At 47.7% G+C, this 21,304-nt stretch overlaps 1 protein-coding gene across 4 annotated transcripts in view; it reads right to left on the reverse strand.

The window, feature by feature from the left end:
- MYH11 (myosin heavy chain 11) overlaps window positions 1-21,304 on the reverse strand; it is a 121,745-nt gene that overhangs the window by 25,988 nt on the left and 74,453 nt on the right. For all 4 annotated transcript variants that reach the window (XM_053929453.2, XM_053929449.2, XM_053929459.2 and 1 more), the window contains 12 exons: window positions 19,847-19,990; window positions 11,892-11,987; window positions 9,640-9,758; window positions 8,706-8,858; window positions 7,605-7,778; window positions 6,463-6,636; window positions 4,890-5,004; window positions 4,143-4,336; window positions 2,604-2,725; window positions 2,427-2,496; window positions 2,102-2,262; window positions 645-753 (listed from right to left, as the gene is read on the reverse strand). In XM_053929453.2, the coding sequence (XP_053785428.1) occupies window positions 645-753; window positions 2,102-2,262; window positions 2,427-2,496; window positions 2,604-2,725; window positions 4,143-4,336; window positions 4,890-5,004; window positions 6,463-6,636; window positions 7,605-7,778; window positions 8,706-8,858; window positions 9,640-9,758; window positions 11,892-11,987; window positions 19,847-19,990 (1,631 nt within the window). The remainder of the gene's footprint in view (window positions 1-644; window positions 754-2,101; window positions 2,263-2,426; window positions 2,497-2,603; window positions 2,726-4,142; window positions 4,337-4,889; window positions 5,005-6,462; window positions 6,637-7,604; window positions 7,779-8,705; window positions 8,859-9,639; window positions 9,759-11,891; window positions 11,988-19,846; window positions 19,991-21,304) is intronic.

Raw genomic sequence — 21,304 nt, forward strand, 5'->3', positions numbered from 1 at the left:
TGCTCCATAAATATTTGCTCAAGGAGAGAGATTTGTGCCAATGTACACACTTAATGGCCCATAAGAGGAAACTGTGTCTGTTGCAACAGAGCATGTCTTGGCGCAACTGGTATGTTTCAGCAGCGATGCTGCAAGAACAAGTTATACCCAGAGAATCAAACAATTGATACATGAACTGCCTGGATGGATCTCCTGAGAACACTGCTAAGTGGGAAAAAAAAGCCAGTCTCAAAAGGTGACACACTGCATGACCTCATTTACATAACATTCTTGAGATGACAAAATTTTAGAAATGGATAGTGCTTGCCAGGGACTATGATAAGAAATGAATGTGACTGTGGAAGGAAGTGGGTGTGGCCATGGAAGACAGCGGGTGTGGCTATAAAAGCACACCGAGAGAAATCCTGGTGGGGATGGAAATTCTCTGGCCCTGTGTTAAGGTCATGGCTGTAACCCATGTGCCAAAGAAGGTGGTTCATCAGACGCACCTCACTGGCCTGGAGAATCGTCAACGGGCAAAGTTTGGTCTCAAGTCCTCAGGAGCACACCCACCGTCACCCATCTCCAGTTCCACATCCAGAGCACCTGGTGTGAAGAACGGGTCCGGGGGTCCTGAGAAGGTGAGTGGGGTCCGGAGCACCCACCTTGGTGAAGAGCCTCCACCACTGCCAATTCCGCAGCTTGAGGTAGGCGGCACAGTTCCTCTGAATCACCTTCATGGCTGTCAGCTGCTGCTGCCTCTTGGCAAAGGCCCTGGGGAGAGGGACAGGGAGCTGAGAGAAGCCCTGGTTGGCGCAACACATGTCTCGCCGTGTTGTTACAGCATCCTGCCCTGTATCATCCTAAAGCAAAACGAGTCTCTGGTACTTGTGACTTTGGGACTTGTACAGAACACCCCCCCCTTCTCTCCAGCTCGGTCGCTTCCAGAAGCTCTCAGCATCTGCACAGGTATGTCGTCTGGGCACAGACCCCTCAAATAATATGGAGGCAAGAGAGCATGGAAGACCCAAGGCTCAAAAATGCCCTGGAATCAGAGCTGTGATCCAAGCAACATCAAGGAAATCAGTCTACGCTACACCGTTCCTAGGGGGACTCTGCACACACCCAGCTGTGCCAGGTCTTCCCCAAAGCTGACAAACCTATTCCTTCCTCAGGTATATTTTAGAAGTCCCAGACCTGACATAGAACTAGCACTCTTACTGTTCAAGGGCTATTAGGTTTGAGAAACCACACAACAGTGGGTACAACCCTCCTCTCTGCCAAATTGTATGTGGGTGAACTTGGAGAATAAAATTGCCCTAGTTAGTCTGGAGGTGGGAAGGGTGGCAACGGAGAAGTTAGTTATGAAACTTAAGTTAGGTCTGTCCCTGGACCAAGAGCATCCCAGTCTGGCCTTGACCATTGTGGGTCCCCTTGGCACTGAATCAGCTTGACACGATCAGGGCTCTGCAGATGAGTGTGATCTGTACCTCATGATAACATGTGCCCCGGACACAGTTACTCCTCCAGCTCCTGCCCTCATCGTAGGGGTGTGACTTTCAAGGACCCTCACCCTCACACAGCCCCCGGCTTCCCAAAACAGAAGGGGCATCAGATCTTCCAAGACCCTGTCATGTGGACATAAGTCCATAGATACAGCTAAATACTTTTTCCTCAGCCACTTAATTACGTTCTCACACTTCTGAAGTGATAAGCAGGCACTGTCCTCAACCCTTTCCGGGCAGTATTTCATTGACTCCTCATAACCAATTCCAGGCAGGAATGAGTACACTCTTTTCCAGCGGAGAGACCTGAGGCTTAGAGAGGTAGAGTAACTTGCCCAAGGTCAGCAGCAAATACGTGGGTGAGAGAGGATGAGAACTCAGGTCTAAAACTCCAGAGCCAAGGTCCTAACTCCTTCCCACCTGCTCTTACAACTAGTGCACATATTAAAACATAGCATTTCTTCCCCCTCTGGAAAAGGCTGTCACTCAATCTGTGGGGGCATCTTACAGCAGATGGCCTCTTAGCTCAGGGAATCAGAACATGAGGCCAAAAAGCCTTCTGAAAATTGTGTTTCCCATCTGTGTTTGTGGGGAGGTGACAGTAGGCGGGTCCTTACTTTCTAGCCAGGTAGCCGCGACACATGGCCTGGAACGCCATGATCACGTCGGTGATCTTCAAGTCTCGCTCCTCTTCCAGGTGCGCCAGGACCCCGGTTCTGAAGAAGATTTTGCTCTGTCCAATCCTGTACAAGTTGGGGTCGAGTTCTAGGGCTTTGATCTGCAGAAGAAAGGAGGACAAGAGTTCCCGTTCTCAGCCGTACCTCGTGGCCAGGGGCTAAGCCTGTTTAAGGAAGGTCACCTCCCAAGCAGCTCCTGGTAGTGCCACCAGAGGCTGGGAGGTTTGCAGCTGGCTTTCGGGGGCAGGGCTGGGGGTGAGCTCACCATGAGAATGCAGGCCTGTTTCCCGTCCATGAAGCCTTTTGGAATGGCGTTCGCGGCCAGGATCTCGTACCTTGAGACAAAGGGCAGAAGTCACCAACCCAGAGCCTCTCCTTCGTTCCTTCCTCCGCTGGCCCTGCTCACCCACCACCCCACCTGTGCCCGCCCCAGCAGGCTCACCGTTGGCGGAACTCCTGGAAGACAATCCTGTTGGGGAAGCCCTGGCGGCAGATACGGATGCCTTCTAACACCCCGTTGCACCGCAGCTGCTCCAGCACCAGAAACGCATCCAGTTTGCCAGACTGCAGAGGCAGAAAGGGCAATGGACCATCAAGTCTGGGACTCAGGGAGCCACAGGCCCCGAATCTCAGGCCTGGATGGCCTACCTCACCTGGCCACCAGGAATAAACAGAGGCACCAGGTGAGGTCTCAGCTGAGGGTTCAGGTAACAACTCTTGTATTTGGTGCTGTTAGCATCACCTAGCTAGAAACCGGGGGCCCCCTTGTCCCTTCCCTCTTCCTTACTTTCTGTCCATCACCACTTCTGTAGCTCCTACCTCCCAAATATCTCCCAATCCACCACTTCTCTCCATTGGCTATCGTCACCGCTGTCCACTTGCCACGATCTTCTCTTGCCCAGGCTGCTGCCTGATCTTCTCACCCCTAGTCCTGTCCACTCATCCCCTCATTTGGTTTCTAAAATGCAAACCTGATCACGACATGCCCCCGCTTTTAAAAGCCCCAGTGGTATCACAGAAGGAAGGCCAAGCTCTGGTCACCCCACAAGGAACCCCGTAATCCAGCCCCTGAATACTGATTCAGCTCCATCTCTTCCCAATTCCTGCCTCACACCATCACACAGCAACGTGAAACCACCTACCTCGTCTTTTCTGGCCAAGACCCTTCATTTATGACCTCCACACTTTCGTTTCACTGGTCCCTCTGCTAGGATGCCCTCTCCACCCTGCCCTGCACTTCAGCAAGATGACGCCACTCCAAGTTCTCATTCTCTAAGCAGCTTTCCCTCAGCCCTGAGGTGCTGGACTGGGAGCCCCAGCTGTTTGGAGTTCTCAGAATTCACCACACTGCATCACAGATTCCAGCTTGTGTGTCTGCCTCTCCCACGGATCTCCCACAGTGCCTGCACTGCTGACATACTGGGCGGGATAATTCTCTGCTGTGGGGCTGTCCTGTGTACCATAGGATGCTTAGCAGCATCCCTGGCCTCTATGCACTGGATGCCTGTAGCAGCCCCCTCCCAGTTATGACAACCACAGATGTACCCAGACACGGCCAAATGTCCCCTGGGTCGGGGGCACAACTGCCGCCAGCTGAGCACCCCTGCACTAAACCAAAAGAAACCTGCAGGCAAGGATGACAATTTATCCAGCATTGTATACCAGCACCTGGCACAGGTAGGAACACAGTAAATATCAATTGGAATAATGAATTAATGAGTGACTTGATACCTTGTACAGCAATTCCAGGGCTTCAAGGCTCTGGACAGCCACCCTTCCTCCCTGTCTTGTTTTGCCTCCAGGATGGGGAATAGGTACCAAATTCAGACAACCTTCCACCCATGCCAGATGGAGCCCTTGGGATGGAAGGTCAGGCCTCCTTCTTGCCCCTCTATCCCCGTCTGCCTTCCCCTCCCCCACGGACCCTGATGGCGCTCCAAGGGCACATTGTGACAGCCCGAGGAGCCGGTGGATGCCTCACCCTTTTCTCGTGGTTGGGGATGATGCAGCGCACGAAGTTAGGCGTGGTGTTGCGCAGTGTGGTCATCAGCTTCCCCAGCTGCTCCTTGTACAGCTGCCCCACCGTGCGGAACATGCCCTTCTTGGTCTTGGAGGCACTGGGCAGCGAGCTCTCCGTCATCTTGGCCATCTGGTCCAGCCCCACGATACGGTCCACTGTGGGGCACATGAAGGGCAGCATCAGCCTCTGGCCTACCCAGGGGCCCTCCACCCCTGCAACAGGCCAGACGACCAGGCCTGGAGGGTAGAGACCCTGGGCCCCCCATTCTTTCCCCTGCCGCCAATGCCCTTCCTCTAGCTATGGGGAAGTGGAGGCGTGGTGGGATTGCTTTCCAACTATTATCTATTTGGGAAATCCTGAGAGCTCCTGAGTGACAGAAAGTGTATGGCAGAGATGAGACAGAGGTGTAGTCTTTCTGACTCCAGATGGGGGAGCTCTAACTCACCATGCCTCAGACGCTGTTTCCTCCATCATTACCCTGATCTCAGGACTTTCTCCCTGGGTTCCAGATGCGGGGTTGAGGGACTCAGAGGTCACCACTCAGGAAGTGGTCGAATGTGTCAACAAGACATCACTAGCACCTGCCACCACTGCCCTCTCCTGCAGCCCGACACAGGCCCGCCCCTCCGGGGAGTGGGCATCAGGGCAGTGGAAGGACGGGGAGGGCCCGCAGGTTCAGCCGTCCAGCTCCAGCAGGCAGGGCCTTACCGTCCTTCCACAGGTCAGCCACAAACTTGTCTGAGGAGGCGTTGAGGAGGGCAGTCACGTTGTCATTCAGCGGGTCCATGTTCTTGGTCAGCCAGGCGGTGGCGTTGTAGTCCACCTGCCAAGAACCACTCCAATGGTCAGGTGCTCCTGCTTCAGTTACGAACTAAGGACAGGGCCCCAGTCCTCCCATTTCCCTTCCAGAACTCCCAAGGTCAGGGAGAACATGACATGAGCAGCTGCCATGATGGGAATCCATAAACTCCAATGAAGAGACCAGCAGATCAGGATTTAAAGGGCCCTGCACACAGAGGCCTCATCTCTATTCCTTGCATTCTCCTAGCAAGGCTTCTCCGGCAGCCCCCTTTCTCTGGGGTCTGGAATGATGCCTATGCCATCCGAAAGGGGAAGAGCTTTGCTGACGGTAAACACCCTCCCTCACACCCTAAGTTCTCCCCTCATCTAGAGAAGGCTTGACAACAATTCGTGTTTTTAAATTAAGTTCGGTGACCTCTTCTCCCCTCTGTGATGAACCTAAGTTTTGAGACTTGGAGATCGTGTATATGGATGTAAACACCTGACCTAACTAATAACCATGGCCAAAGGCTTCATTTCATGGTTGTGACTCTGAAACGGAAAGAGCCAGTAAAACATCTCCGGTGGGCTATTACGGGATGACAGCTGTTCTGGTGAGGGCTGGCCTGATCTGAAAGGGGACTACAGAGAAACCACTCATAAAATGGGGAAAAGAAAGCGTTACCTCTATATTCCTAAAGGAAAGGGTTCTCCTTTAAGTATAGGGTAGAAGTGGGCAAACTCTTTTTGGTAAAGGCCAAGGCAGTAAATATTTTCAGTTTTGTAGGCCGTACAGTCTCACTACTACTCAGCTCCGTCATCATAGCATAAGACAGCTATGACGTCATGTACCCAAATGGGTGTGGCCGTGTGCCAGTAAAACTTGATTCACAAAAACAGGCTGTGGGTCAGAGGTGTGGCAAGGGCTGTATCTTGCCAACCCCTGGCTTAGGGCACTGCCTGTTCCCATGATGCAGTGGGGATACCGGAGAGTTGATAGAACACTGTAAGCTTCTGTAAGCTGGACCAAGCCGAGTCTGTCCACATTATCCAGGGCCCTCAGAAGCCACAGGGGAGGTCCTGCGCGTTAACAGCCATGATGAGGAGAAGGTTGAGGAGGAAGAACATTTCTCAGTGACAATGGTGACAACCATCACAGCACAGGCTGGCAATTGCAAACCTAAGGCCATGGTAAGGGAGATTCCTGTTGAGGCCAGAATGCGGTTTATTGGTCACTCTCTTCCGGCTGGCCCTTCCTGCTGGGTTAAACTTGCAGCAGGAAGGATTTAGAGTCTATACAAGAAGAACTGCCGGGCCACCTTGGGTGGAGTGTATGTATCTTCTCCCTTACAGCTGCTTAGACAAATCATAAACAGGCCTCGCTTGGGATTTGATTTACGCCAGATGCCTTTGGGTTCTGCCATTCCTAAGGCGACCCTACCCTGAGCATCCCTCCTGAGTTCCCTGGGACAGAGAGGGCCCTGGGACATTCCGCTGGTACCTTCCCGGCATAGTGGATGATGGAGAACTCAGTTTTGTCCTTGAGTTGCTTGGGCTTCTGAAACTTGGGGTGGTTGCCCTGCTCTGTGCACAGCTTCTCCACGAAGGACGTGTCTGTGGCCTTGGGGAACCAGCACTCCTCGTCCAGCAGGGCCAGCACACCCGGAGGGTTGTTCTGGGGAGGACAGAAAGGGCAGGATCACATCCCAGGGGCCCAGGTCTCAGTATCGCCAGGAAAAGCTGGCCACCAAAACCCATGCGTAGGCAGCCCCCAAGCTCTATTACCATATCTGCATACATATAAAGATGGATTTATGCCCCTTGTCATTTTGGTCCCCTCCCTGCAAAAACATATCCCCAAGTCCTGTGTCCAATGGACCAGCACTGATATAAGGGTAGGCACAAACAACAGAACATGTTTGCTGCTGCCCCCTGGTGGGCAGCACCACAGCATCACAAAGACTTCACACTTCTGCCTTTGTATATAAATACACCTCAGGGTTCCTTTTAGTAAAGTGCTTCCCTGTGGGAGACAATCTAAACTAAGGTGTCAAGAGCACAGCCTAATTTGCATATGCCATTCCCTCTGCTGGAATGGTCTTCACTCTTTGAAGTCAGAGTTGGGAAGTGCTTCTTGACTTCTCCAAGCAAAACAGACCTCCCTAAATCATTTACCCCATTGTCTTTATCAGGAGTTCAGTTGCTTTATTTGTCTGGTTTTGTTTTCTGCTCCATCAGGAGGGCAGGGACCAAGTTCATCTCATTCACAGTTACATCCTGAGACCCTCAAGGGGGGCCAGCACATAGTAGCTGCTCAACAAATAGTCATTCAACAATTGTGTATTGGGCAACTATGGTGTGCACAGTTCTAGCAGTTTGGGATACATCAGTGAACCAAACAAAGACTACTGACTTCGGAAATAACTTAATGGCCAAGAGGGGAAGGGAAGGGAAGCGAGGGAGGGAGGGAAGAAGAAGTTTTAAAAAGAAAATACCTTTGATTTATAATGTGGGTTAAGGGAGAGTATGACTGAGCTCACAAGGGCCCAGTGCTGGGGGAAGCGTGCACAGACGGAGAGAGAGCAGGGTCCACATGCCGACTGCAAGAGGCCACACGCATGCGAGTGTGACGTGGGCCCTCACCGGCCGCTCGATGAGCTCGATGCAGGGCTGCAGGTCCAGGCCGAAGTCGATGAAATTCCACTCGATGCCCTCGCGCTGGTACTCCTCCTGCTCCAGGATGAACATGGTGTGGTTGAAGAGCTGCTGCAGCTTCTCGTTGGTGTAGTTGATGCACAGCTGCTCGAAGGAGTTCACCTGAGCACAGGACAGCGAGGGAGGCCCCATGAGCACCATGGATGAGGTTGGCGACTCGAGGTCCCCCCATAGAGAGTCCCAGGGCTTGACACCCTATCCACAAGAGCCGGTTCTGCCATTTCAGCACCCAGAGAGGGCTTAGGCCCCAGCAAAGCTGCCTAGAGTTCAAAGAGGCTGGCAGAATTTACCAGTTCCCATGTCACAGGGTCCGCACACACATTGTTTTAAGGATGCTTATCTCCTGCATCTGCACAACGATTGTGGAAAGATAACAAGGTAGGATACTTTATCACCCCCCATTTTGCAGATGTAGAAACTGAGACTCGGAGAAGGAGTAATTCCATATAGATAGATTTTGGATTATCTGTCAATCTCAAGACTTTCCGTTTCATTGAGAACTTCCCCCCAACCCATGGGAGTGAGATCCAGGAGCCATGTGACGTGACATGGAGGAAGGCAAGACCCTCAAAACAGTGCCTGGCTCTGAGGTGACCATGTGGCCCAACCCCGGGAGGGGTCGATGAGACTCAATACCAAGATTTTGATTGGAACTGTTGGAAGCGGATGGGACTGGCTGGAACTGCCAAGGTAGCTGAGTGGCCATTGAGAGCTGTGGCAGCTACCTTGCCACCATGAGGGGAGCCTGCTTGAGAATGGAGCCAGAGTGGAGGACAGTAGGGGGAGACAGCAAGAGATCAAGTCCTGCTTGTTGGATTCAGCTGTACCTCTGGTCTTCTCTGTTTCACAAACCAATACATTCCCTGTTGAATTTGTCTCGTCCACCCTCAGTCTAACCTTAACTAGATAGCCTCCTACCCTACAGTAGCCATCTGCCTGCCTTTCTCCAAAATAAGGAAGTCTCCAAGGGGAAACTTTTTCATCCCAGAAAGCCAAGTCCATATCTGTTGTCATCCCACCAAACTGTACCTCAAAGATCTCAAATCCAGCAATGTCCAGGATTCCCAGGAATGAAGCTCCTTGCCGGTGCGTCTTGTCCAGGGCTTTGTTCACACGGCTGAGTATCCAGCGGAAAAGGCGCTCGAAAGTAGCCTTGGCCAGAGCCTCTATGGCAAAGTCTGCCTGTGGGGGAGCAAGGGAGCACAGTTATTCCCCATGGGCTGCGTTTTCACAGGAACCCAGCTGATGACTCAGGTTTTTAATTCTTCTCCCACTTATAGTAAGTCCTTAAAAAATAACCAACCAACCAAACAAACAAGGAAACTACACCATCTCTGCAACCAGTAGAAAGTAGCGGTAAGGAACAGCGTGGTCAGATCTACAGAATGCCTGTGTGGGTAAGTAAACACTCCCTGCCAGAGAGACCTGGAACAGAGAAGAGCCTGTTCCATCCAGGGGGCCAGCTGGATGTGGTCAGTCCTGTCTCTGGAAAGGGTACACAGTCATTTCCAAAGTCAAATCTTTTAGGTCAGACCTTGTCCCTACCACTAAGAGATCAGGATGAGGTCATGAGTGAAGGACTCTGCTGTTCTTGGTCAGTATTGTATTCTTAAAACCTGACATGGACTTTGAATATTCTAGTGTTGGACAGGTGAGGAATAAAGATATGGACAGATGGGGAAAAAGACGGATAAATGCATTGATGACGTATAAATGGATGGATGGATGGATGGATGTGTGAATACCTGTATGGAAAGATAAATGAACTGATGGATAAATGCATAGGTGGATAGATGAATAGAGGAATGGAAAGATGATGGATGGATGGATGGGCTAAGGTGGATGAATGGGTGCAGGGATGGATGCGTGGATGAACAGATAAACAAATGGATGGATGAGTGGATAGTGGATGGATGAATAGATGGATAGAAGATTCTACAGGAATAAATGGCAAGTGCATTACCTGTTCTTTTGTCTGAGCTTTTTGTACCACATCCCTCCCAACTTTGATGCGCGGGGTAAGGATGCATCTGGTGAAATCTGTCACATTAATTCCCATGAGGTGACAAACTTTCTGGGCAGCTGGGTGGAGAAAAGAAGCATATTAAGTGCATCACAAAGAGAAGCCTTTGAAAGAAAGGCACATCATGTGGGATATTTGTGGTTTGTATATACATTGTTGGGTGTGGGGTTTTTTTGAGAGATGGAGCACGATCGTAGAGAACATAGCATAGAAATTCCTAAAAACTGCTGTCATTAGCGACCTCACCCCAGTGTTTTGCTACCAGGCAATGACAGGGGTGGGGAGGAGGTACGTTCCTCCTGGGGTGTAAGGTCAGATGGATCTAGGTTCAAGCCCTTGCCCTCTTCCCACTTCCCAGCCACGTGATTTTGGAAAAGCCATTCAACTTCCTGGAGTCTTGTTTTTCTCGGCTTATAAACAGAGTTACCTATGCGGTGTCCTGTGGGGCTGTAACAGCGCGCAATGAGGCAAGGTATTGAAAGTGCCTGACACAATAGTTAACGATTCAATAAATATTTGTTCCACTATTCCAAGATATGTGTTGCAGCATTGTTTGTAGTGATAAAATATTGGAAACAACTTAAATGTCCATTAATATGGGAGCAAACACATCAAGGTATTTCTATAAGATGGAATACCACATAGCAGTTAAAGGAATGACTTCCCTTTTTCCCCTTCTCTCTCGACCAGTGGTTCTCAGCAGGGGGTGACTGCCCTCACTGGACAGACACTTGGCAGAGTCTGGTGACATTTTTTTGTTGTCTCTGTAAGTGTTGCTGCTATTGAGAAACCTGATTCAGACAACGGTGAGTACAGGATAGAAAAAAAATCAAGTTGAAGAATGACGTCTTTAGTGCGACATCATTTATCTAAATTAAAAGCACACTCACAGAGCAACACTGTATATTGTTCCCATACAAGTGAGTGAAAGTACGAAAGTAAGACTGAAGGGTTCGCAGTGAGGAACCACCGCGGTTGCCTGGAGGTACGGGGAGGGGAGCGGGGCCCAGTGGGGAGAACAGGGGCTGGCAGCGTTATCTGTACCGTCCTGCTTCACTTCAAAGACAAAGAAGTATTAGAAAATCTTCACAAACCTCTGTTCTGGATGGTGGACTCATGCATTCTTGTTACATCAACATGTGCATTTCTGCATTTAAAAGCTTTCTCTAAAAAGTAATCCCCATGAATATGAAGACTAGTGTTGCATGATAGTTTGTGTGTACAAGGTGGATGATAAAGTGGAGTGGTTTTAGGATTTCCCCCCATCTCTGCGCAAGGGTGCTTTTGGGGTTTCTCTTTCCCTGAAGGTCTCTCCTCAGAGTGAGTAAGTTGCCATGCCTGGAGTGCCGGCAGGTCTAAGGGCGGGGAGGCCCAGGGGGGGCTGCAAAAGCAACACAACCCACAGCCTGCAGCCGGCTCTGTGGAGGCCCAGAGGCAGGTGAGCTGGGGACACAGTCATCCTCCAGGCTCAGCCACCAACACGCACAGTGGTAGCCAGGTGACCTCTTCAAAACATGAAACATTGCTCATCTACAGGTAGGGCTGTCAGATAAGAAAAATACAGGATGCTGAGTTAAACTTGCACGTCAGACAAACAACTAACACTTCTGATTGTAAGTATGTCCTAGGTGATATTTGGGACTATAATTCTATATTCTCTAATATATTATAATTCTATAATCTAATTCCAATACTAAAAAAAGCATTTGTTGTTTATCTGACTTTCAAGTGTAACTGGGCATCTTAGTTTTGCCCGGCATTTCTGCCTGCAGGGAAGCTTGAGGACCGTCTCCCTGGCAAGACTGCATGTGCCGTAAGAAACGGGGCTGTTCTGTCTTGTTTGTCTCTGTATCTCAGTGCCTGGCATATAGTCCACGGGGAAAATGTTTGTTAAACAAAACACGAGCGGGAGCTTTTAGAATGGATGCTCCCTAAAGATCCTTCCTGATCTAAAACTATTAGTTCTTTTCTCCCACACTCTGATTCAAGAACTTCCCACCATAGATCTTTAGCAGTGAAAAGTTAAAAAAAAAAAGAGAGAGAAAGAGAGAGAGAGAGAGAAAAGTCAGTGAAAATAACTTAATTTAGCGCTTGTTAATACCCTGAATCATCTCATCCAGGGGAAAACCGAAGACTGAATGTGACCCTCCCTCCCTCCCATCACCCCAGTTGCCGGGGAGGGACGGCAGCACCTGTGTTATCTGGCATGGACGCCTGGTCTGTGTTTCTTTCCTTCTTGAAGACAATATTGCCAAGCTGCAGGACGGACGACACCACCTTCAATATGGCTGCAGTGGGGAGAGGAGAGCAGAGAAGACACAGCCGTCAACACCACAGTGCTCGGGAGGTTTGGAGTCCAAAAGTCATTGGAGAGCCTACATCTTTCTCCTAAAGAGAGTCAATTCTGAGCTTTTGGGAGAAAGCCCACCACCCCAACTCCCTGCTATTGGGGAGAAACCCTGGCGGGGGGGAGAATATTTTCAGATGACTGCTGAAAACCTTGTGCTAAAATGGAATACCACACTATATGCAAGGGTTGGCAAACTGTGGCCCGTGGACCAAACCCAGCCCATTGCCTGCTATTTTAAATAAAGTTAAAAAAATTTTTTTTAAGACTTACTGATTTTAGTGAGAGAGAGAGGAAGAGGGAGAGAAAGAGAAATACCGATTTGTTGTTCCACTTATTGGTACATTCACTGGTTGACTCTTTGTGTGCTGCAACCTTGGCGTATTGGCACGACACTCTAACAACTAAGCACTACCCAGCCAGGGCTAAATAAAGTTTTATTGGAACACAGCCACACTCGTTCACTTACATATTGTCTATAGCTGTTTGTATGTTTTGGTGGCAGAGTTGAAATGTTGCAACAGAGACTGTACGACCCGCATAGGCTAAAATATTTACTCTCCAGCCTTTAAGGAACATGTTTGTCAACCCCTGCTACGTGTCAGGCCAATGGAAGATTTACTACCAAAAGCAATACAATCGCTGACCCTCACAAACACAAATGCTAAAAAAAAGATACCATATACCAAATGCAACGAGAACATACTATATAAGGCCATTCATGAAAATTTCAAGAACAGGCAAAACTATGCATTAGAAGTCAGAATAATGGTTATTCTTGATTGGGGAAGCTACTAGAAGGGATGTGAGGGAGCCTCAAGGAAGCTGGTGGTATTCTGTTACTTAAAAGAGGTGCTATTTGCACAGGGGTGTCCAGTCTATAAAAGTTAGTCAAATGTATACTTAGACACACACAATTTCCTATATGTAAATTATGTCAATAAGAGGAATTTATATGTGCTTTTAAAAATTTTTGTTTATTTTTAGAGTGAGGGGAATGGAGAGAGAGAAACATTGATGTGCCAAAGATAGATCAATCAGTTGCTTCTTGCATGCCCCACACTGGGGACCCGGCCCGCAACCCAGGCATTTGCCGTGACTGGGAATTGAACTGGTGACCTTTTGGTTCACAGGCTGGCACTCAATCCACTGAGCCACACCAGCCAAGGCTATTATTTAAAAAATAAAACCAAACCCTGTACTTCCCAATACGTGCTGGTTGGGTGTGCAAGATGCTCACATTAGGATGAAGAAGGGGGATGTGTTTTCCCACTTGCTGACCAGGGGTGTCCAGACAAAACACTATGTTCCCAGACCCTTGGACTCCTTCTGACTCCGTACTCAGATCATGTCACTGTTAAAATGAGTTCTGTGTTTGAAATCCGGTAAGACCACGAGTTACTGGAGAGCGGGGACTATCCTATCACCTTTGTATTCCCAAAGCCTAGTCCAGGGTCCAGACACACCTGGGAGCGAGGGGAGATGGATGGAGAATGGATGATAGGTGGAAGATGAATGGCGGATCAATGGATGGATTGATGGATGGATAAGGAATGGACAGATGAATCGACGGATTGACGTATGGATGGATGGATGAATGGAACAATGGATGGAAGGAAGATGGATGATGAAAGATGAGTGGATGATTGGATGGATGGCAGATTAATGTAAATGACTGGCTTTAGATTAACTCAGGTGAAAATCACCCAGAAGTTCCAAAAAGAAATCATTGTGTCCTAGGAATAAATCCTAGAGATGCCAGCCTTCTCTGGTTTCTCAGGCCAAACAAGGGGGTGATAGCCCTTTATAAGAGTGGCCCTCATACCTTAGGGACCTTGGTCCAGCTCAGCAAAAGGAAGGCCCCACCTACAGGCTGACCACTCACCCATACTCTCCCACTCACCAAGGTAGAAATTACTCACCCCAAAATGAACAGAGCTGCTATTGACAGGACACTGCTAAGGCAGTTCCTTATAACAATGACATCTATGAAAGGGGCTTTGTAAACTGTCTAGGACTATACTCTTGGTGTTTAAGCTGCAAGTCTAAACTGGGGATTGCTGAAATGCCTGCAGGGCCCAGGGAAGCGGGCTAGCTCAGGGTTTCTCAGCCGTGGCACCACTGACACTGAGACACTTCTTTGTTGTGGGGCTTGTCCAGGCATCGCTGCAGGACGTTTAGCAGCATCCCTGGCTACGGAGTACATGTCAGTAGTGTTTCCCCTTCCAGAGGTATGACAACCAAAAATGTCTCCAGATATTTCCAGATGTCCCCTGGGGAGCCAACTCCCCCTTAGTTGAGAACTACCGGTTTAAATGAACAAAGGGGACTGTGGGGACTGTGGGGACTCTTGGGGGCCATCACCCCACCTGTAAGGGAGCAGCTGCTACTCCAAGCATGGCCATGGGGGAGGCAAGCCCAACACTGCCAGACTTCTGATTTTTCCAAAGATAATAGAAACCCAGATTTTTATATGAAATCAATCCATATTTAAATGTGCAAGCCAATTAAAACAATTTAAAGGCTGTGGAGGCCAATCTCTCCTGTGGCCTCAGGAGCCAGCAGTTTGCACTCTCTGGTATAAATAATGTGTTTGTGACAGAACAGCTGCCTCTCCCTGGCCACAAGAGATGAACCAACTAAGGCAGCTGGTGGACAGAAAAGTGGCCAACTGGAGGGGGCTATGCAATTGGCGAGAGTGGTGAGGGGAGGCAGTCTGGGGCAGTGGTTGAAAGCAGGCACCCAGGAATTATAAAGTCCTGAGTTCAAACCCCAGCTTTACCTCACTGAGCCTCAGTTTCCTTATCTGCAAAACAGAGATGGTAACAGTAGTACCTGCTTCATGAAGAGGTGATGCAAGCAAGGGGCCTGGCCCAGTGGGTGCTGAACAGCGGTAGTCACCTGTACCAGGCTTAATGGTGGCCCCCAAAAAGATATGTCCATCTTGAACCTGTGAATGTGAGCTTATTTGGAAAAAAGATCTTTGCAGACTTAATTAAGTTAAGGGTCTCAAATGACATCACCTCAGATCAGCCTGGTGGGCACTAAATCCAATGATAAGTGTCCTGAAAGCACGAGAGGAAGACACACAGTGGAAGGTGATGTGACAACAGAGGCTGAGATGACAATGATGCATCTCTCAAATGAGGAAGACCAAGGATTGCAGGCAACACCAGAAGCCAGGAGAAAGAGGCATGGGCTGGGCTCTCCCTCACAGCCTCCAGAAGATGCCCACCCTGCCGGCACCTTGGTTTTAGACTTCCAGCCTCCAGAACTGTGAGAATAAATTCCCACTGTTTTAAATCACCCAGTCTGTGGGGACTTGTTACAGCAGCCACAGGAAACTAATACACTGCCCTTTAATACTGAGGAACAAAAAGTGGGTTCCCGTCAAGGGGCATGTGTACTACCAGGGGTACACAGGATAGGTGACCTTAGGTCACATGTGAAGCTTTTAAAAACATTTAATAGTTAGGTATTTAATCTAATTTATTAGAAATAGGGGCCCTGGCTGGTGTCGCTCAGTAGATTGAGCTCAGGCCTGTGAACCAGTCACTGATTCGATTCCTGGTAAGAGCACATGCCTGGGTTGCAGGCCAGGTCCCCAGCAGGGGGCGTGCAACAGGCAGCCACACAGTGATGTTTCTCTTCCCTCCCTCCCCTTTTCTCTAAAAATAAATAAATAAAATCTTTAAAAAAAGAAGAAATAGTATAACTGGGGCATGCAATTAGTGACTTTACAGAAATTGTTCTTTAACACAAAGCCCAGAGCAGGTGAACTGCAGAAATCCACCCTATGCATAAAAGTATTCTGCCAACAATAATGCGGATGGAACCTGGAAGTGCATCAATTGCAAATGACTGAAGTCTGGGACACGTATCTAGCCTGGGCCTGGAAGTGTCTGAGTGCATGGGTGCTGGAGCCGGTGGCCATGGGCGTTACATCCTGGCTCTGTTCTTAGCGCTGTGTGACCTGGAATTTTGCCATCTGAAGGCCCATAAAAACACTTATCTCATAGGATTGTCATGAGCATTAAATGTATAGCACCTGAACATGGTCAGTGCTCAATAAACATTATTGCTATTATGTCATTATTACTATTCCAGTCCTACACTGCTGTTAGCTCCCTGAGACCTGGGGTGAGTATATCTCCCTTGCTGAGCTCCAGGAAACAGAAGTGCATGGTCACCTAGAGCCTTATGAAGCTCTGAGGCTTCAGCCTGACCCCCTACCCCCACCCCATTCTCATTTTGCCTCTCTGTAAAGGGTAGGGAGTAGCTCTGAATTTATAACTGGGGTTGGTGTACATACGGTCTAAGTCCACGTCCTGTGGACATCAGTCATCTCCACACCCTCATCTTAATGCTTGCTCTATCTGTGTACCATCTGCTCCATTATTTACTGAACATTTTTCTTTACATCCACTTCTCAGAAAAGGGAACCTTAGTGCACTGTTGGTGGGAATGCAGACTGGTGCAGCCACTGTGGATGGAAGTTCCTCAAAAAATTAAAAGTGAAACTGCCTTTAGATCCAGTGATTCCACTGCTGGGAATATATCCTAACAATTTCAAAATACTAATTCAAAAGACCTTATGCACCCCTATGTTCATAGCAGCACTATTTACAGTAGCCAAGTGCTGGAAGCAACCTAAGTGCCTTTTAGTAGATGAGTGCACTAAAAAACTGTGGTACATTTACACAATGGAATACTATGCAGCACCAAGAAAGAAGAAGGAATTCCTAATCTTTGGGACAGCATGGATGGAACGGGAGACTATTATGCTAAGTGAATTAAGCCAGTTGTTGAAAGACAGATACCATATGATCTCATTTATAATAGGAATCTAATGAACAAAATAAACTAACAAGCAAAACAGAGCCAGGGTCATGGAAACAGGGAACAGACTGACAGCTGCCAGGGGAAAGGGGGTGGGGGATGGTGGAAAGAAGTGGGAGGGATTAGTCAAAGAACATGTATGAATGACCCACGGCCATGGACAGTGGTATGGGGATGGACTGTGGGGGCAGTAGGGAGGGGCGGCTGGATGGAGGAGAGCAAAGGGAAAACTTGGGACAACTGTAATAGAATAAACAGGAATAAAAAATAGATTTACCTCACTAGGAAACTAGCTCTATCTTAAGTGAAAAATCAGCTTCCCTTGCTATAAGTACATGGCAACTACAAAAATAAATACAGGGAAAATAAAAAAACATTACCAAATTCTAGCAAGATGCTGGGGCCTGCCCAGGTGTTGGGCCTGGGCTCTACTCCCTGGGGTTAAAGGGAGATTAGCAAGTACCAGAGAGGGGCTGAAGACCTCATAGGTGCCAACTGCTACTCTGTCTTTGAAAGTCATCAGAAAAACTGAAGGAAGCAGAGATGGGAACTATGTCTCAAGGTGGGATTCTGCCTGACTGATAAGGACGTGACTTTGCATTTTATAATATACTGGGCTCCCTATAACCTTGGTTCCCATACCTTGACTCTGACACAGATTTTTAAGAGTTTAAAGGACAAAAACCACCTTCCCACAGACAAAAATGGAACACAGTGAGTCCTAAAATAGGGCTTGGGAGTCCATAAGACCTGAGAGTGAGTCCTCCACCCGTAACTCACTGTGTGTCCTTGAGCAAGTTCCCTCACTTCTCATCTGCAAACCAGGGACAACGGCAGCCTAGTGTGTTGTGATTAAATAATGCACAGAAAGCACCTAGTGTATTGCTTTGCCACCTGATGTCTTCACTTTAAATACAAGCATTTACACATAAGCCAATGTTTTTCTAAAACAATTGAAAGGGCCCCATCATTCTCCTTAATAAGGTCAAACAATAATTTAATAAATCCTCTATAGGTCAATATTTTTTGTTACAGTTCTTTATTATTTTTTTCCTTTTTTCTTTTTTTTAAAATTTTTATTGTTATTCAGTTAGAGTTGTCTGCCTTTTCTCTCCATCCCTCCACCCCACCCCAGACGAACCCACCTCCCTCCCCCGCCTCCACCCTCCCCCTTGATTTTGTCCATGTGTCCTTTATAGTAGTTCCTGTAATCCCCTCCCCACTCCCCTCTGGCTATTGTTAGATTGTTCTTAACTTCAATGTCTCTGGTTATATTTCATTTGCTTTTTTCTTCTGTTGATTATGTTCCAGTTAAAGGTGAGATCATATGGAATTTGTCCCTCACCACCTACTGCACTACCGCCTATACCCTTTGCAACAGCATGGATGGAACTGGAGAGCATTATGCTAAGTGAAATAAGCCAGTTCTTTATTATTTAAATAAAACTGGGCATCATGGTACATTACAAAAGGGGAGGGGGAATTTAGCAATGCCTGGCACACAGCAAGTACTTAATCATTAGCTGTATTTTTTTTTAAAGTGAAAGATTAGAAGCGAAACTGACTCATGTCCCAAATAAAATAAATTATTCTTTGAGGACCATGTCATTCAGAAAGGGGTGCTGTTAACATTGGATTCTGATGTGGAGCCCTGGTCAAAATCCACAAACACCATCCATTTGTCAAATGACCCATGAAACCTTCTTTTCCTGGGCCCCAGTTTATCTCAGGAGGAACTGCCCCTCCCTGTAGCTGCGTTTCAGCAACCTAGTGCTGTTCTGGGGCACCAAAGGGGCATGGGAAGGAAGGAAAATTTTCCACAACCTCATCCTGGTGTTCCCAAAGGAGAATAACCTTGAACAACGGGGCACATCTAACCCAGAAGGAAGAGTGTTCTTGAAGCACAACGTGGAGACCAAGAGCATCTCATTGAGCTATCCTATTCTCAGGGGCAAATGTGCTTCTTGGTCATTGGTTGATGATACTGATCAATATTGGTCTATTATCAGAACTGTCTTTCCAAGAAGAGCCAAAGTAAACCTGCCGCCTCAATTATTCTCTCTCCCATATCCTCTGCCTACATGTTATTTTTTTAAAGGTTTTATTTATTCATTTTTAGACAGAGGGGCAGGGAGGGAGAAAGAGAGGGAGAGAAAAATTGGTGTATGAGAGAACCATTGATCAGTTGCCTCTTGCGTGCACCTGAACTAGGGACCGGGCCCACAACCCAAGCATGTTCCCTGACCAGGAATCAAACTGGTGACATTTTGCTTTGTGGGATGACTCCCATCCAACTACGCCACACAGATCAGGGCTGCCCACATGTTCTTGATGAAGTCAACTACTTCTCTACCTCCAGGTCCAAGAATGGAACAGAGACCTAAGCTACCCAGAACTTTCTACAACCTGGCTACAATGAATAGCTCAGGTATATGAACATCAACCTAGAGCAACCAATAAAAGTCAATGAGATTTCATTTAGGAACTCAACCAGAAAATCCACTTTGCTCTTTTCTGTTGGATGTAAATCCAAAGAATGTAAGGGCTGGAGCTACAGCAGCCATGTTGCTGCCAAGAAGAAGCTACAGCCTACATAAAATTAATGTTGTCAAGAGACCAGGTTCTAGAGACATCCTTTGAGCCCCTAGAACTCCCTATATCTGAATCCAGTATTCCTGAACTCTTTTTAGCTCCGAGTGAATCATTTTCCTTTTTGCTAAAGATAATTTGGGTCACCTGTAACTGAAGGAGCCCTAATTTATGCAGCTACTTTTAAAAAACACCAATAAATCACATAGAGTAATACTCATTTTCCTTCCCCTCTCTTTTTGAGCATTTGGGGAATTCAGAGAGCAGAAATGTCTCCTGACAAGAGAAGAGTCCCTACCTGGTTCCAGTGGAACCAAGAGCTTGAATCCAGGTCTTCCCGCCAGCCCCCAGACTCAAGGTGTGAAGACTTACACAGCTGCTCTTCTTCACTGAAGCCCATGATCCCCATGGCCTCCAAGGTTTCCTGGAACATCTCATCATCCTGGGCAGCTGGGATGGGCACGTAGCCATTGGAGAGGAACGTGTAGTTGTTGAAGCCCTCCAATAGCAAGTCATCTAGACGGAGAGACAGATGGGGTGTGGTCAGGAAGGCACAGCCCTGAACATGTGACAGGAACCTGGTAAAGGGTCTGGGCCATCATAATTTCTTTCCTTTTCCTAAGACTTGGATGGTTTAAAACCTTCCTCCTGCATCATCTCACAGGTGGCTCACCAGCCATCACTGGCCTCATACAGTAGTGCAGGTTGTACACTGCCCCAGGGTACCTGGCAGCTGAAATTCAGCCTTGACTCCACTGGCTAAGCCACGACCCATGACACAGGGCTGCATTTGTCTGGAAGAAAGGACACTTTTATCTCAGTTGCCCAAAGGCACCCTGCCTTCAGGAACAGAGATGTCTGAAAAGTTAGATCAATCTTTACTTACCCATTTATTGTATTTTACAACATAAAATCATACATGCACATGAATTTTAAAAATCAATTACTATCAAAAGGTTTATAATAAAAATACATTCCCTGCCCCACCCCTTCTCCAACTCCTACCTTACCCCACAATAACTGCTTTTATCTCTTTTAGGTGTTTCTTCTGGTAGTTACCACGACCTCTACATATAATGAGCTTAGAATATATATTATTCTGTTTGCATGTGGTATAATAGGAGATTTCTGAATATGTCAAAATTAGATATTCTCTAGTGACTTCCTACTATGGTGGATAAAGATTGAGCTCTCATACCATCCTCCCTCTCCTCCAACTATTTCCAGTTGAATCAATAGACACAGTTTGTATTGGGGGTTGGCAAATCAGGTCTGCTGGCTGTTTTTGTAAATAAAGTTTTGTTGGAACACAGCTACCCTTATTTCCTTGTGTATTATCTATGGCTGCTTTCATGCTACAAAGGCGGAGTTGAATAGTTGCAACAGTGACCATGAGGTCCCCAAAGGCTCAAATATTTACTAACTGGCCCTTCAGCAAAAAAACTTGCCAACTCCCTATGTATATTATTACATCTATTTAGCATAATTTTCTGTAAGATCATGGTTACATACCTTTATTGGTATTCAGCCACCGCCCCTTTCTTCCCCAATTTTGTAATTGCTTCTCTTTTTCTTACTTTCATAACACCCTCACATGCATCAAGTGTCCCCTTTCAGATCAATCTTTCATTAGGATCGATTTTATTATACTTTTGGAGGGAAGTCAGTGAGATACTTCCGTTTTCACGGTCTTTTATGGGCAAGTCACTTGAAGCTACCTAATAAACTCAAGATTAAATTGACCCGAAATGCCAGTTAACTCGAGCTCTTGGATTAACTGAAATGCCTGATTAAAGTCACAAGAAATTTACATCGTTGCCAAGACCTCAT

Source organism: Desmodus rotundus, chromosome 1 (assembly GCF_022682495.2).
Source record: "Desmodus rotundus isolate HL8 chromosome 1, HLdesRot8A.1, whole genome shotgun sequence".
NCBI classification, from domain to species: Eukaryota; Metazoa; Chordata; class Mammalia; order Chiroptera; family Phyllostomidae; genus Desmodus; species Desmodus rotundus.